Source organism: Copadichromis virginalis, linkage group LG20, assembly GCF_057382275.1.
Source record: "Copadichromis virginalis isolate Kocher_CV1m ecotype Utaka linkage group LG20, C_Virginalis_male_GT1.1, whole genome shotgun sequence".
Taxonomy (NCBI): Eukaryota; Metazoa; Chordata; class Actinopteri; order Cichliformes; family Cichlidae; genus Copadichromis; species Copadichromis virginalis.
In genome coordinates this window covers 1,813,049-1,829,756 of record NC_140637.1, presented here as the reverse complement: position 1 = coordinate 1,829,756, position 16,708 = coordinate 1,813,049, and the positions used below count along the sequence as shown (strand labels likewise).

The 16,708-nt window shown below is 39.9% G+C and overlaps 1 protein-coding gene across 3 annotated transcripts in view; it reads right to left on the bottom strand.

Annotated features, from left to right (window-relative positions):
* Positions 1-16,708, bottom strand: part of LOC146683937 (chemokine-like protein TAFA-2) — a 96,815-nt gene that overhangs the window by 21,708 nt on the left and 58,399 nt on the right. The window contains exon 1 of one of the 3 annotated variants that reach the window (XM_085444161.1): positions 14,917-15,207. The exons of the other annotated variants lie outside the window; for them this stretch is intronic. Coding sequence (XP_085300287.1) covers positions 14,917-15,043 — 127 coding nt within the window. The 5' untranslated portion in view covers positions 15,044-15,207. Of the gene's footprint in view, positions 1-14,916; positions 15,208-16,708 lie in introns of those variants that run through there. 3 annotated transcript variants of the gene reach the window in all.

Sequence of the window (16,708 nt, the reverse complement as noted above, 5' to 3'; positions counted from 1 at the left end):
TGCCATACAGCATTTTTAACAACTGTAACAACAAATGACCATCAAAACATGCATTCAATTATCAGAATATGGAGCAGCGGTTGATACTTTTTTCTCATTTATGGAGAATATTCCTCGTTCCCAAAGCTCAACAGAAATGCATTAACTATTAGACAACAGAACAATAATCTCATAATTGCTCATTTCCCTTTCTGTCCCGCTCTCAATCTCTCTGCTCATACACGGTAGCTGGAGTCATAATTCCTTCAGCAGCTAGAGGGCTGAGTCGCTTCCACGTATGTCACTAATGACCCTTTGCTAAAAATGACTGATGCGGTTATTTTTCTTGGGAAAGCTCAACACAAAGTGAACAAATGGAAGTGATCAGAATTAAAACATCAGCCAGAAAACTTGCTTCCTCTTGGAAAAAGTGCAGGCTAAATGCAGCCTGCAGATTGATTTTTTTTTTCTCGACACAGCATCCACTCTGTCCCTAGTTCCCCCCACACCCCACCCCGCTTAGCATCCCTGAACAAGCGAGCGGGTGAGTGAGTGAGTGACCGCAATTGGAAAGTGTTTGCTCGCAGCAGGATTTCCTGCATGCACCATGTGATAAAAATAACAAGTGTAAAAGAGAGGGAAAAACACTGGCATCTGGCTCGTCGGGATTTAAATGTGAAAGGAAAATACCGTGGGCGTCCACACAGAGGGGCTCATCCCTGTCAGAAAATAAATAAATAAAAAATACCTTGCCATAAATCATCCAACCGTTTTAGATCAATCAGCATGAAAACAAGCACGCAGAAAACATACCCTCAACATCACCTAAATACTCATGGCTCTCTGATTGGATTAAGCTCTCTCTTCACTTCTGTCATGCAACTTGCTCTCTTACACCTCAGCAAAGTGATTTATGCTTTTTATTGTCAAACTACTCCCATCTGCCTCCACCACATACCTATCCAGCACCCGCCTCTCCTCCATCTCTGTACTAATCACCCTCACTGATATGAGACCAGCTTGTGCCAGATTGTCTCTTAGTCACCCACACCACATCCCTGGTTCTCCATCATTGATTTTCATGCAGTTTTAATGCAGTTCAAACAAGGGAATTATCTCTCCACACCACAAGCACAACTACTGTCTTGCTAAATCACACAGGATATTAGTTCATGTGAAAGGGGGAGCCTGGTGACACATGGCATGTCCTGACATATTAGCAAGCGCGCCGCCACCGTTGCCGCCACCGTTGCCGCCACCCCGCAGCAGACAATTTGTACTAATTTGTGCTCCAGGCAAGATATTAGGATGGTGAATTTGATATAAATTCTTAATATGTTCGGATGTATTAACACACCATTACCACTCAAGCATTAAGATGAGGCAGCATGTGTGTGTACGTGTGCATGAGACACTCGAGTTTTAAACCTTTTTGGTTAATTGTTCACTGCTGACTGATGGCGACTTTTCAAGAGCCCTCCAGGAATGTCCGGGTTTCCATACTTATCTGTATAATTTGCTTCCCTTTTTCTGCTACCCACTCTGTCTCGGAGGTTGGAAAGCTACCTATGTCAGTATTTGCATCTTTTTGTCCTCTCCTACAGCTGTTTCAAATGTGTATTGTGGGGGAGCTCAAATCAAACATCTTTTCATTTCTTTGGCCTAAGCTGTCGTCTCTCTTTCTCCTTCTCTGTGTCTTCCTGGCAGACCACTACAGAGGCAGAAACACAATGACTGTGTTCAGTCCAACCCCCCCCCCCTCCTCCAGTTTTCTCTTTGTCAGTCAGCAAACGAGAGGTTTATAGCACAGCAGCCATGTTGATGAGGATTTCATTCTGTCTGAATTCTCTCCCTGTCAGAGGAATAAGGACGGACACTCATAAATGTCAGACATATTTTACTTTAACACGTAGCCGTGCGTTTGTGTGTGTGCATGTGTGTGAGTTATGGTTGGTGTTTATATCAATGCTGTAGCTACGTCGTTTCACAGATCTAGATAAATGGTCTGTTATCGGCCTGTTTACTCTCTGTGAGAGACCGGACAGTCCCATATGTTACACCAGGCTCCACCAGCCAGTTCACAGCATGCCGACGCTGCCGTCATCTGCAAACCTTGAAAATTAGACAGATACAGACTGTCGCAGCTTTTTTGGAACAGTGGAGGGACGAGTGAAAATCCCCCAAAACACATTTTGAAATAAGCTTTCTTGAGAATGAAACAGTGTCTTTGCACGGTCATACTTTGTGGAAAAACAAACATGAACATGAAATATTATCAAAGAAATGGAGCTATATTCACGGTGCTGTTGACTTTCACAGGCATTTTACAGGCTCACATTGCAGTATAATCTGTAACTCAGTATTACAGTTATGCTACCGTTACAGAGATATTCCAGCACGGAGCACAGGAAAGAAATTTTAGCACGTGTTCAATTTAGCTGTGACAAACTATGCCACTGTATTTTTTCCAGTGATATCAAGAGCAAAGCAACACTGATGAGCTTTGTTTTCACCCCATTTCATCCTCAGAGAACTGGTTTCAACTTTTGAACACACTACTTCATTTGTCAGCTACTTAAAGGGAGGTGCACCACAAACCTCCTTGTGAATGCTTTGGTCATAAGAATATTAGCATTCATTCATTTGCATGGAAAACACAAACACTCAGCAACTAATCGCTAAACAAAAAGTGCAACACAAACCGGAGACAGAGACTGAATTCAAAGTAAAAGTTTTGCCTTTCACTATCACTTCTCAATTAGCTGGTCAGTGTTAGCAGATAAGCAGCCATCTTCCATGCAGGCAACCTGCAACACACTAGACCTGTTCTGTTTTCAGTGCCGTCATTTTATCATGATCACCCTCCTGCAACCACCAGCCAACTTGCTGGGAAATACACATTTTTCCCTAATACACATTCACAACATTTGTCCCATCTTTAGACTTGAATCAGTTTCACACCGACTGTCAGGAACCTCTTTTAACCACCTTCAACCAGCTGGCTCATTTTCCCCCAGTAACATAGTTGTTGCCAGCTGGTTACCAGGTAGTCACTGAGGCTTATGCAGATTGAAAGATTAAGTATATCCAAGCCACCACAACACTTTAGACTTTACTGAATAATGTAATTTCCTACAGAAAGAAAATTGTTTACTTCCATCAGCAGAGATGAATCCACAACATGAACAGCATGTTCAGCTTTCCTTCAGTCTTGTTTTAATCACTTTGCTGTTTCAGTAACGTTTTAATTCCAGCTCTGTATTCTTCAGCTTTTCTGAAACCCTATTTGTCCCTCATTAAATTTGTTTTGCATCTTTCTTCAGTTTGTCCTCCATGGTTGGATTTCTGTAGACTCATGCTTTTGTTGGCCTTCGTACAGATGAATTATTTGCTGTATCAGGTTTTTTTTGTTAATAAAGCTTGACTTTTGCAACTGCTCTCTGTGTCCACAACATGGGTACTCTTTTAAATCAACCTTAGCTCTTTATCCTTGAAAATAAGCAGTTCTGCAGAGCAGTTTTTGTATGAATGTTACTGCAAAATACGAAAACGGAAAGATGGCACACTCAAAATATCTGAAACAGCCTTGAGGTTGTTCATGGACGTGCACCTTACAAACTAAAAATGTACATGTTAGCTATTCCACTTAAACACACACACACACACGTAGTACTTACTTCCAGTTATAAGCCAGTGATACTTCTATATGTGAGTATAGGGCAGAGGTTCCCAAAGTGTGGGGCCCGCCCCCTAGGGGGGCGCGGTATGAAAAGAAAAAAAAGAAGAACGCTTGGACACTGCTAGCATAACAGACAGGTTTTTGACGGGGCTCCCACACAAACGCAAAGCAGGAGATGAAGCATCGCCAAATATGTTTCCAAACCAACCTTTCAAGCCAAAGACTAGAAAATATGGTGAAGCATATCTGCCCTTTGGCTTCACCTGTGCTGTAATAAAGTTAAAGCCACACATTTAAACCAGTTGCTCTACATATAGAATTTGCACCTTAAGAGTCAATAGCATCTTTGGAGATATTTAACAGTAACGACACACTAAACTTCCCACTCTTGCAGATACTTAGGCATCACTGTTCCAAGCATCCACACATGAACGTCATTAAAAATGTATCATCCTCTATAATGCTGGAACATAATCACTCGATTTATTTCTATGATAGACATGCTTACTTCATATTTTACTTCAGACAGGTTATCTGATGGTCTCTATGACTGCTGCGTGAAACTTGTTGTTTCTTCTAATTCTTCTAGCTTCTAATTCCTTTGCGTCAGCACTTTCTCTCTAACTACATTCATCAGGACAGCTCATCATCTTTCCACCCCTTCCCTCACTAGTCTCTCATCCCATCTCACACTACCAAATGAAAGGGAAACCCTGGTGTGTCTGAGGCTGGCTGGCAGCAAAGCCAGAGGTGGAAAGATGAGAAGAGAGAGAGAGTGTGAGAGAGAGACATAAAGGCAAACAAAAGGAAAAAGAAAAGAAAGGAAGGGGAGTAAAAGCGCAGCCTGCTCTGACTGTAAATGCTATATGAAAGCAGGAGAGTTTAAGCGTTAAGAGATGATTAGACTTTGTGGAATGAGCAACGTTGGGCAATTAATAAAATACAACCGAAGTTTCAAGTCTGTGTTATGCACCTAGGAAACCGTGAGAATAGAGAGGCAGTTATTGCATTTGTACAGATCTGTATTCACTCGCTCACACGCTCATCTTTTGTTGACATCCCACAACATGAAACTGCTAATCTAAAGGCACCATTTCCTTACAGTAACAGAGATATTTTGCCTTTATTGTCGGAATGTCACTTAGAAAATGAAAAACATGTTGGTATTTTCTACTCGTTATCTACTTCAGCTCTTCTGAATGTTAACTAATGTACATCATTGTTTTTATACGAATTCATTCAATTCAATTTTATTTATATAGCACCAAATCACAACAACAGTTGCCTCAAGGTGCTTTATATTGTAAGGTAAAGACTCTAAAATAATACGAACAAAGAAACAGAGAAAACCCCAACAATCATGTGACCCCCCTGTGAGCAAGCGCTTTGGCGAGAGCGGGAAGGAGAAACTCCCTTTTAACAGGAAGAAACCTCCAGCAGAACCAGGCTCAGGGAGGGGCGGGGCCATCTGCTGCCACCTGTTTGGGGCGAGGGGATGAAGACAGGAAAAAGATGCTGTGGAAGAGAGCCAGAGATGCAAAATAACATTACAATGGAAATAGACGTATGTTGCCTTCCACCTACATGGATATAATCTTAATTTGACTTCTGTTTTATTTCTTTTCTACTTAAAACTGACCTTCAACACTCAGTAGTAAAGTGCTACAAACATTTAATATAAGGGGAAGCTAATTCAGCACTGCCATAGATCAGCAAAGTTGCAGTTTGTTTTGTTTTGTTGCATTTTTTTTTTTCACTTTAATTTTTCACTTGGTTTGTTTAGGAAATGTTTTGGTTTGGGATAAAACAGTTCTTCACAATACAAGCCTAAATGTTGCAAAATGATTGGTTGAAAGGCTATTTTAGGCTATTTGTCTGAAGTGGCTACAAAGCTAGCACAGGGCTCACACTGTCTTGGAATAACGGCAATAACATTGCAAAATGTGAATAAACAGTTTTTTGCAGAACTAAAGCTCAGTCATATCCACAGTCCACACACAAACACTTGTTTTCACTGAGCCTGCCTGATTGGACATATTGGAAGTTTGCAGGAACGTACAAACAGAGCTTGAGTGACACTCCCCTCATCTTCTATGTGGGTGTTTTGCTGTAATAGACCTCTCTCACAGCAGATGTTTTGCCATGGCATAGCAGGAATGACATTTACAACAACTGTCTTCCATTAAGGTGAGTTCGCCTTAGCATCTGGTACTGTTCCCGCTGGTTTACTGTCACAGTGTTGTGACTTACTGGGGCACTTGATGGAATATAACCATCATTAATGAAACAGGTTTCACTTGTGCTTTTCCTTATATAACAAGTTAACGGCATGCCATGAACACATTCCAGTAGTAAAGGACAACGTGCACCTTTGTCATTACTATAACAAGAGTCTGCTAACATGTAATTTCCATCACAGCTCCATTGAGCTTTTACTGGAGGTGTAATTAGGCTGAAAACACCTGTTTGATAGAACGGGGCTTTTAAAGGCCTCAAATGCCTACCGTACACCCACGCAGGTGTTTCCACTTATCTTTCCAGATTAGATTTCTCCTCAGGACAGTGCCCACTGCAACTGCCTATGAATAACCCGTTGCACCTTAAACTTTACAATCCGTGCACAGCTCTGCACTGTGTGAATCTGAACAAAGGTCTGACCAGCACAATAACTTCAAACAGCAGGACACTGCTTAAATTGCTTTTCTTTTTGCATATCTCTTTGGCTCTCAAAGCCCCACATTTTCTATTTATTTTTTTGTTGGTAAAGGAAATAACAGCAAAGTGTTTGCAGCATGGCAAATATTCTGCATTTGCTTTAGGCAGCTGGTGTAACTCACTTCAGACCCACCAGGGGACATATTAAAGAACTCAGTTGAAAAGTTTCATTTTGAGAAAAAAAAAGAGAAGAAGAAGTAAAAACGTGATACACATTTCACAGTTTCTTCAGTTTTCTTAAAAGCATTTGTATTTTTTGTAATTCAGGAAGCTTCAAGGAAAGGCTGTGTTGTGTGCACATTTATATGTTTGCACACACGAAACTGTATTTTTATTGCTTCTCCTGTTCCCATGGCCGGGGCTCGGAAACACTCAGAAGTAGGTTGTTTGTTCTTTCTTTTTTCTATTTGCATGTAGTAATGAAGTGTGCATCGTAGCTCTTTATAATTTGTGTTTTATTTAAATTCCACACAAACAATTAAGTTATTGAAATATAAAGAACTCTTTTCTCCAGCTGTCAGAGATGTTTTACAAGCCATTTGTTTACCTTTAAATTGACCCAGCTGATGTTTCAATTTCAACTGAGTTTAGATTATGGACATTATGGACAATGCTGGGCATCCTCTGCACACGGCCATAAACAACCAGAAGAGTCTGTTCAGTGACAGGTTGCTTCTCCCCAAGACAAGAACTAACAGACTTAAAAACTCCTTTGTCCCACACGCCATCAGACTGTTTAACTCCTCTCTGGAGGGGAGAGGGAGGGGAAACAGGAGGACAAAGGAGGGGGGAACAACTAAGCTGTAGTGCCTCTTCACCTCACTGTACAATACCTTGTGCAATACTTTTTGTAAATAGTCAACAGTGCAATAGACTCAATACTTGAAATGTGCAATTCACTTGTATTTTTATTTTTTATTCCTATTTATTCTATTTATCCCCTTTGTATATTTTATTTATATTTGTCTCTGTATTTATATATGTGTGTGTGTGTGTGTGTGTGTGTGTGTGTGTGTGTGTGTGTGTGTGTATATAACAGTTCTGTAGCTGTAACTTTGGTCGTTGCTGTGCTTTTTTTGGAAGTCGAATTTCCCAGAGGAACCCACCCGAGGGATTAATAAAGTTCTATCTTATCTTATCTCTTATCTTAGATAAAAACCACACAAGTCATCTCAGGGCATGTTCCACAGATATGGCATCATAACCTCTTTGTAAAGGGTTAACTCGGATCCATTTCTGCGACCGCTGCAGTCTCGTATTGATTTTCACACTGAATACTGTATGTGCTTCAGTACAAAGACAGACAGACACACAAAAAATATCAGAAGTCCAGCAGGAGGCCGTGTTGATTCTGTATATCTCCCTCACAGATGAAAAATTGAAGCATTTCTATTAATCTGAACCAAAATAAGTATAAAACACTCAGTGAGGGATTGAGTGATTTGGGCTTTAATGCAGCCCACAGAGTATTTACAGTGGTGTTCTGCAAGGATTAGTTGCATGAGAGGATTAGTCAAGCTGCATTACTGCTGTTTTATTTAACTCACAACAGCAAAAGACTAAAAGTAAAAGCCTCTTAAACACATTTAGGCTACATGAGAGGCCAGCCTGGACACTTTGACAAACATGATGTTTGTGTCCTCTTTAAAGACATGTACCGGAAAGAGATGTGCAAAACACACCCACGCACAGACACACACAGACACACACTTTCTCACATACTCAACTCTCTGCACTTAATCTATAATCTAGTAATCTGCTGAAAGTTGCCCTGTTCAGCATATGCTGTGCTTGGAGACACTGTGTCATATTAGTTAAGGCGATGATGCTGGTGAGAATAAAGCATATGCAGATACTGACAGAATCAACAGAGTGGGAAACTCTCCGAGAGAGGAGAGGATTAATGCAGACAGACTGGAAAAGAAGGAAGCACCGTGAAAGAGAAAGAATGAAATTTGCAGAGGCAGCACAACTCAGCCATCTCTCCCTCTCTTTCAGTCTCGTTCTCTTTCCTTGCATCAGCACTGATCACATACATCAGTAAAGTAAAGAGCACCCCATCCATCAATGTATGACTCTGGAGCTGCTGTCAGGAATACTGAAGCTGTTCCTCACAGCCGCGCAAACACACAAAAGCACAATCATATGCATACTGCGCAATATATCAACATCGGCATTATAGCAACCAGAATAGACACCCTGTCAATGCGGTAAAGTTTGCTTCACTTGAAAATACACAAAATGTGCCTTTTACAAAATCACACTTATATTGAAGCAAACGCAACTGGAAGAAAATATATACTTGCTCTGTGCTCGGCTCCCTTCAGCTTGTTCCTATTTGCTTAATTTATTCTTCATGTCAAAACATGTTCTAGTCTTGGTCCAGGATGACCCTTTAATTTCTTCTTCATTTGGAGACTTGATTCTAATAGCGGCGGTCCATTATCTGCATCATTCTAACACAAACACTACTGGAAATCTGCTTCTGCGGCTGCCTTGTTAAATGAAGGTTTAAACTCATTTATTCTTTTTCATGTCAACGTACGCAAAGCTCCAATATAGGAGAAGTGTGTTTCATACAAGCTCTGCTGGGAAAACAGAAAAAAAAGGGCCAGTCAATGCTACTTTACATCCAGCCAGCAGAAGACAAGCCACACTTGGGGAGTGTGCATATGTACCCAAGCTAAACAGGAATTAGGTTTATGATTTGCTGTTTAGTAGCATTAATCCATTCAGATCTTTCTTGGTACACATGGCTGAGAAAACAAAAGCTTTGGATGGAGTCCTGCATTTCCTGACAGACACAAATATGTAAATGGTTCAAAAGGTAACATCCAGCCGTTTGTTTGCTTTCCAAACACCTGGTCATTTGCTGAATCTCCTGAGATCAAACACAGAAACTGTGTACACGGGGAAAAGAAAAGGGAGCGATATGAGAGCAAATGGACCCCAAGGAGGTAAAGCAAAAGGCTTTGATGTGCTCTGAACATGCCTGTTTACAAATTATACAATAAGATTCAGAGGTGCATTTTTCAATGGCAATTCATAACTATGCAAATAATAAACACCCACTGACTCAATGAAATACATCCTGTTTTTGAAGGGCTCAGCTTTCTGGTTACAGTCCAAACATGAGGTGTAACGGGAAGTTTTTAATTTGACTATAACGTGAGCATTATGTGCAGTACGTGTTGCTCTTGTGCTCTAGACCAGAGAAAAGCTCCAAAAACTCAAAGCTGGACGGGACAAACATACAAAACAATGAATGAGTACAGACTAAGACAAGATAATGGTAACAGCAAGCCAGAGAAAGTAGCTGTTATGAGCTTTGTTTTAACACAAAAGAAATTCAATCTGAGAACAACAGAACCAAATCTCATAGAAAATAAACTGCAAATAATCAGTAGACTAGTCAATAGTCTCACACAGATACACTGTAAAACCTAATAATGTGCCTTATTAAAAATATTAAGTAGAGTGAACTCGGTAATTATCAACTTGTTATTAGCACTAAAAGCTGATCAACTCAGTTTAGTTCAACTAAGTAAGCTGGAGATGCTGCTTTTCAGTGGTGGAATGTATCTAAGCACACTTACTCTATTCTGTACTTAAATAGGTTCCAACGTGCTGCTTTGCCTCATTTCATATTTGACTTCATTATCTGACAGTTTATATTTGTATGCGATCGACTTTCTGTGCTGTACGCTTGGTTTGAGGCTCTGGACCAGCACTCCTCCCAGTAAGCTGTTGGACAGAAAGATGTCAATTGAGTGTTTTTTTTAGTTTTCGTATATATTAGTAATTTTCAGAGTCATTTATATTAATCATGCTAAAGTTTAATCGTACTTTAGACCAACCTGTTTTACTTCTCGCTTGTGCTTTGTGAGAGTGTTTACTGATCTTTTCCTGTCTTCTGTTATTAGACGTGAGATATGACTGCACTATGCTGTTGTCCTCAAAGGAATTCCAGCAGTTCTTGTTGTTGACTCCAGTAAATTCTACAAGACATGCTGCGTAAGTAAACGCAAACAACAACAGTTTGGTCTGCATTTCTTGAAAGATCATATCTCACAAACCTAGTTTAGAGGTACCAAACTATCTGCACAGTATATAGTGAAGTCCGCAAATCTTTGAACAATTTTTTTTGCACCCACATTATTCTGCAGATCATCTGAAAGGTATATCGACACTTTGTCATTAAAATGAAATAATGAATTGATTTTACATCTAGATAGAAGGCATTCAGAATGAAAAGTTAGTGACCATGGTTGCATAGCCCTTTTTAAAAATATGCTGTTATGGTGTTATTGTTTGTCGGGCGGCGGTCAGGACTATCGAGGCACTGAATATCACCTGTGGGGACATTTGGGAGGTTGAGGGATGCTGACCTCAATAAACAGCTTGGGTATCTGCGGCTGTATGTTCTGCACACTGAGAGAGGAGCTGAACTATCAACTATCACCACATGATGGTGAGTTGGATCAGGTGGCGGGGGAGGATGCCGGACACACCTGGCACACTCAAACATATAGTGTAGACTGGGGACGCCTGGTAGAGGTTCAGGAGATCTTCAACTCCCAGTTCAACAGTAGCAGGCTGGGGACAATGTTCTGCACCTCCATAGCTGAGGCTGCTGCAAGGAGCACTGGCTGCAGAACCAACCACCTTGCTGGATATGCTGGACACTGCAGAACAGTGTAAATAAAAAGTTGGGCGGATTTTAACTGCATTACGAGATGTGTTTTTAATTATTATTTTTTATTTATAGTTACATACTGTAACTAATTAGATTGTACAGGGTGCTCATAATGAATAAGTTGCCCTACCTTCATTATTTTCAGTATGCTTTACATATTTTTCTTTGAGGCAAAGAGTCTGCATTTTTTTTTTTTTTGTTGGAGGGACACCAAAGCTTTCCCAAACCAGCTGAGAGCAGTAATCTCTGCAGTGTGTCCTGGGTCTGCCTTGGAGTTTTGTCCAAGTGGGACATGCAAAGAAATCCTGGTCACATAGCAAAGCTACCTAAACTTTCACGAAGCGGTATGAAATCATAGTTGTGTTAGCAGTCTGTGGATATGAACGTGGCTTTGAAAGTGATATAATCAGGATGCGGATTTAGATTTTCTGGGCCAGGTCATATGACTTTGTCATTACAACTAGCAGATATACTGTTCAAAGCATTTTCCTATCTAGTATCAGTATTCAACAGAAGACTGTGAAGCATCACTGCAGTAAGTCACAAAATTGTTTTGTGGTGCTAGTTTATAGTTTAGTTAGTTGTTTAAAAGATTTGTATATGATACCTTTCACCATCTTTATTATTTACACCTTTCACCTGGAAATCTACTTGAATTCCTTGCTAGATTTCCATTATATAACATAAAAAGTTTGTCTGCTAGGTGTCTTTAATCAAGAACACCCAAGCCTCTTCGAAGCTACTCTGGTCATCCTTGACTCTAATAAAAGGAAATTGTATATATTGGTTATACATATTTCAGCCCGACTCTTAGTTAAAAGGATGATTCCTGTCTCAATGTGACTCATGTAAAACAGAGCCAAAAGTTCTGCTGACGCAGAATTGGAAATTCAAATGCATGTGTCTGTAAGACGGTGTTCCCATGAATACCAAAGGCGAGCATTGTACAAACACACAAGTACAAAAGCGCTGCGCCACCCACCAGGTAAATACCTCTGGAGGACAAATTGGAAATTGAATCATAAACTATAAAGAGCCAAGGTTGAGTTCAGCTGCGGAAGAAAAGAGAGACGAGATGGAGGTGGAGAGGAGAAAAGAAAGAACGGCTACATTAAATAAAAGTTCACCCGTTCTCTCCTGCCCCGGCAAAAATTCACGCTGTGCTACCTGATTGAAATTTCCTGGTTTAATAGCTGTGAAATAAAGTAAAAGTTGGGAAGAGGAGGAAAGAGAGAATATGAAACAGAGGGCAAAAGAGAGGAAAGCAGCAGCGGCGGAACAACACGGGAGAGAGAAGGAGACTTGAAAACCAAAGACCAGCGGACACAAGGACATGATGGAAAGCGAAGTCTAAAAAATTCAATCAAAGCTACTCTTTGCCTTTTTTATAGTATTTCCTTAACAAACTGCTAATTCATATTGATATTGTATTGTCCTGTGCGCATATGCAAGACGTCCTTGGGTGTCTTTTGCAAAGGGAAACTGGATTTCCTCAAATAAGTAAAACAGGTAACTATCCTAGTTCCAGTCAGTGGCTAAAACAAAGTCAATAGAGGCTTTATGCTTTTACTTAAGAAAGCAAACTGTACCAAGGTGGGTCTAGGCAGGGTTAGCTAGAGAGCTAAAAGGTAACGATTTCCTCTAATGAATGCAATGAGAGGACCCCAGTGAGGAAATCTCACTGTGCAGGGAAAGGAAACTTTCTATTTACACCAATTAGTCCAAACACGTAATCAGCACAGCACAAAGAGACACACCAGTGCATCCATCTAACATTACCTCGGAAGGGTTGATGGAGAAGGGGGGAAATCAATTCTATCTTCATTTTATTTCAAATTTAGCATCTAGATCTACAGATCTATTTAGATGTAACTGAATTTTAAATTATGAAATTATAACAACAGAGGGAGTTTATTATTTTAGGCTCCACAGTACTTGTTTTTGGAGAAATGCATCGACTATCACACACTGTCCTGTTTCATTCAAGACGTGAGAACATAACATAAAGTTCTCATAAAGTCACAATGATTTCAATAGATTTTAAAGAAAGTCAAATTTGTAACTGTTGAGATTTATTACATAACCATGTGTAACCAATACAACACTTCAATACTGTCATAAATTCCTCATATTTGCCACCTGTAAGTATTAACATTAATTCAACATTAATTAGTAGTAGAAAAATTAATACTTTTATTTTTGTGTATTTTGGTTCACTTTAGGAAAACAAAACCTTAAATTCCAAACTAAAAGAACGAGATTTAGGCAATTTTTACTCCTTTCAAACGTTGAAACATTTTACACGTTCACCTAACAAGATAAAGATCCCACAAACTCGGCTGAATCAAACATGAGGAAGTACCTGCTTCGGCAACCCTTCGTTAAAATCCAAAAATGGAACTGACAACACCAACAACAACAACATCAGCATTAGCAGCTCTTTAGCTCAGGTACAGCTGAACGGTGTGACTTTAACCCAAACTTAATTAATTTTTAGTGTTTTTCTCATAATCATCTGAGCTCTTTTGCAGTTTTTTGGAAATTTTTAAAAAAGATCTCGTTTTGCCAGCGTTGCAAGGCACCATAAAGTAGGAGATCATACGTGGGTAATGATAGAGCACAGTGTGTTTTATGTGTGTTTGCAGGAGCATTTAATCTGATAACACTGCATTCATAGAAACGCAGCAGGAACTGGCAGCGTGAGTCAGTTCCTGACTTTGTCATTTCATCAGCTATTTGAACAATCATCAGTGATTTTTGAAACATTGAAGCTGACCTGTAAGATTTGTGAATAATTCTTTAGCACCACTCTATCGTTTACAATTTGTTCCAATCAAGCTGAAGAACAGTATCCTTGAATTTGAGGTAGCACTAGTCATTGGTAAGAAACTTGGTTGGCCTCAGTTTTACCTTCAGAACTGCTGAAATTCGTTCTGACATAAATTCAAGAAGGTGCTACTAACGTTGTTCAGAGAAGCTGGTCTAAAAACAACACACACCTTTTGCAGATTTGTAAAAGCAGTTTTTATGAGGTGATTCTTCAAACATCTAAAAGGTGCTCTAGCTGTACTGATACTTTTTTTAATAGTAAATTTATTGTCAGAAAAACACTTCTGAGATGATGTGTGCTGTGGTTATAAAAGCAAAGCAACTACATTCAAGGAGAGTATTTAAATGTTGCTCAACAGGCTCAATGTGTGCCAGAACAAACAAACACTTCCATCACACCTAGGGATGGGTATTGATAAGATTTTCACGATTTCGGTTCCATTTTTGATTCTGTTTAATGATTCGATTCTTTATCGATTCTTTTTTAAAAAGGAGAACACTAAGGTCGATTAGCTTAGAACTTTGTTTTATATCTTCTCTTTGAACAAGATAGAAATTTAGGAGTAACATGGCCTTACAAACCCAACACTGAGAGCTTCAGAGATCCAGCCTACGGCTCTTCAATGGGGTGTCACAGGGTCCCCAGGAAAAAAACATTGTAAATGTAAAATAATAAAATAAATATTCTTCTGTAGCAATAACAAAGTATAACATAAATTATTCTGTAGCAATTACACAAGAATATCCAGTAATGTCCTGCCTACAATTAAACACATTCACTTACTGAAAATCATCTGCTGTGGCAAATGGGTGCAAGCCTTTGACCACAAACTGAGTCACTGCTCGGTGACGTTCGTCTATCCTGCCTGAAAGGAGACGCTACCGGCAGACTGCAGCGAGAACTGCCAGCATCTGAGCCAGACTCTGTCTCATCATGGTCACTAAATGCACAGTAATAGCAGGTTTGTAATAAGGCAGATCGCACTAACATAATATGCACTGTTAGTTGATTATTTACCTGCCGCATTAACGGGAGAGGACGTGCAAACGTTAGCGCTGCTGCTGGGTTGAGATTCACGAGTCCGGAGCAAATTAAAAACACGACATTCATTTAAGGTCATCGCGTGTTTTGTGAGCTTTTGCATATTCGTAGTGTTTCCTCCCTTAAATGAAGTATCTACTTAGCAAGTGTTGCAAGTTGCCCTGTTTTCATCCGTTCTCGTAAAGTACAACCAAACTTTTGAGCGTTTGAGCCGCCATGTTTCCTGCCAGGTAAATGACGCTCCGCAACGTGGTGACGTCATTCGGGGCGACTGGAATCGATAAGGGAATCGTTTGCAAAAATGGCAAACACTTCCAAGGAATTGAAACAGTGGGAACGTTTTCGATTCCCATCCCTAATCACCACAAGACTGAACTTTTGATACTTTCCATTTGGGAATTTAAATATGTGCTTCTGCATAACTGGCTGTGGCAAGTAGTTATTAGATTTCCTCTCACTTTTTTTGTTTGTTTGTTTTGGGCTTCTTCTTCTTCTTTACTATTCCCCATATGTCAGAAGGATTGAGATGGTTTTATATAAATCAGCATTTTTCCAAAATCTAGCATGTCTGGCACCAAACCCTGTGCCACATCCAGTCCCTTAAACCACTTTTTGTCCCCATTCTGATGCTTTGTTTGAACTCCAGTGACTCTTCTTAACCATGTCTACATGCCTAAAAACATTTAGTTTTCTCTATATATGTCCTTTAACAAGCCTCTGGAAGGGTTTCAGTTACCAGACAGAATATTTTCATATATACATACACTATAAAGAGCATGGTGCTAGTCCTTAGTAACACAATCACAGCCTCACAATCCATTTTTGTTTATGTGCTACTCTGGTTCTTTAGGCAGAGGCCATGAATCACGCTGCCTCTAAGCAGAGTTCATCTTGCTGTCTGGCATCACCTTTCTGCTTTTATAGATATTCATTTGCTACACTTGGTAAAAAAAAAAAAAAAGAAAAAACCCCAGCTATAAACACACTGTCCTCCAGTAGAAAAACCATTTTGATCTTCTTGTTCAATATTTCAGCAAACAGGCAGCCTGCCTGACAGACATTAGAAACACATTTCTCCAGAATATCGGTGGAATCTTGTTTGAGCAGGAATAAGTACAGAAGATGATCCTGTGACAAACTCCAAAAGTCTAGAAGGCCTGTACCCAATCATCAGATACACTCCTGGCACGTTAATGGCTTAAAACAATACGCGCATTACCAAGGACACAGTGATTGGTGAAGGAGAGTATATGCTAATTCAGTTATTCAGTCATGAAATTTGTCAACTGTAACCGCTGATATAGAGCGAGGGAGAAAAAGAAGCCAGAGGCTACGTAAAACCCATACTGCCGAACAAATGGGCAGATCATAAATAACATGTGTCTCTCTTGCTGTGAGGCAGCAGGACAGTCGGTGTTCAGTGGAAACCAGAGTGACAAAATACAATGTAACTGAAACTTAATAATTGTGTGAAATCATAAATACTGCTCTAATGAACAGTATTCATTGCTATGCAGCTTCCTGCTCATAAAATAATTATTTTATGATTACCGCACTGACTGATGTTAATGTCAGCAGCTATTTGTGAGACAGTGATATTTAAAATGGGTAATTAAAAGTGATTTTCTCCCTGTCTGCCACTCGCCACCACCGATGACTCCACGTCTGTCATCAGTCAGATGTTGCAATGTAATTATATGGGAACACACACATGCACAACCTCAGTTTCAAGCAATGTGCAATCTTTTGTTTCATTTCCCAACAAAAA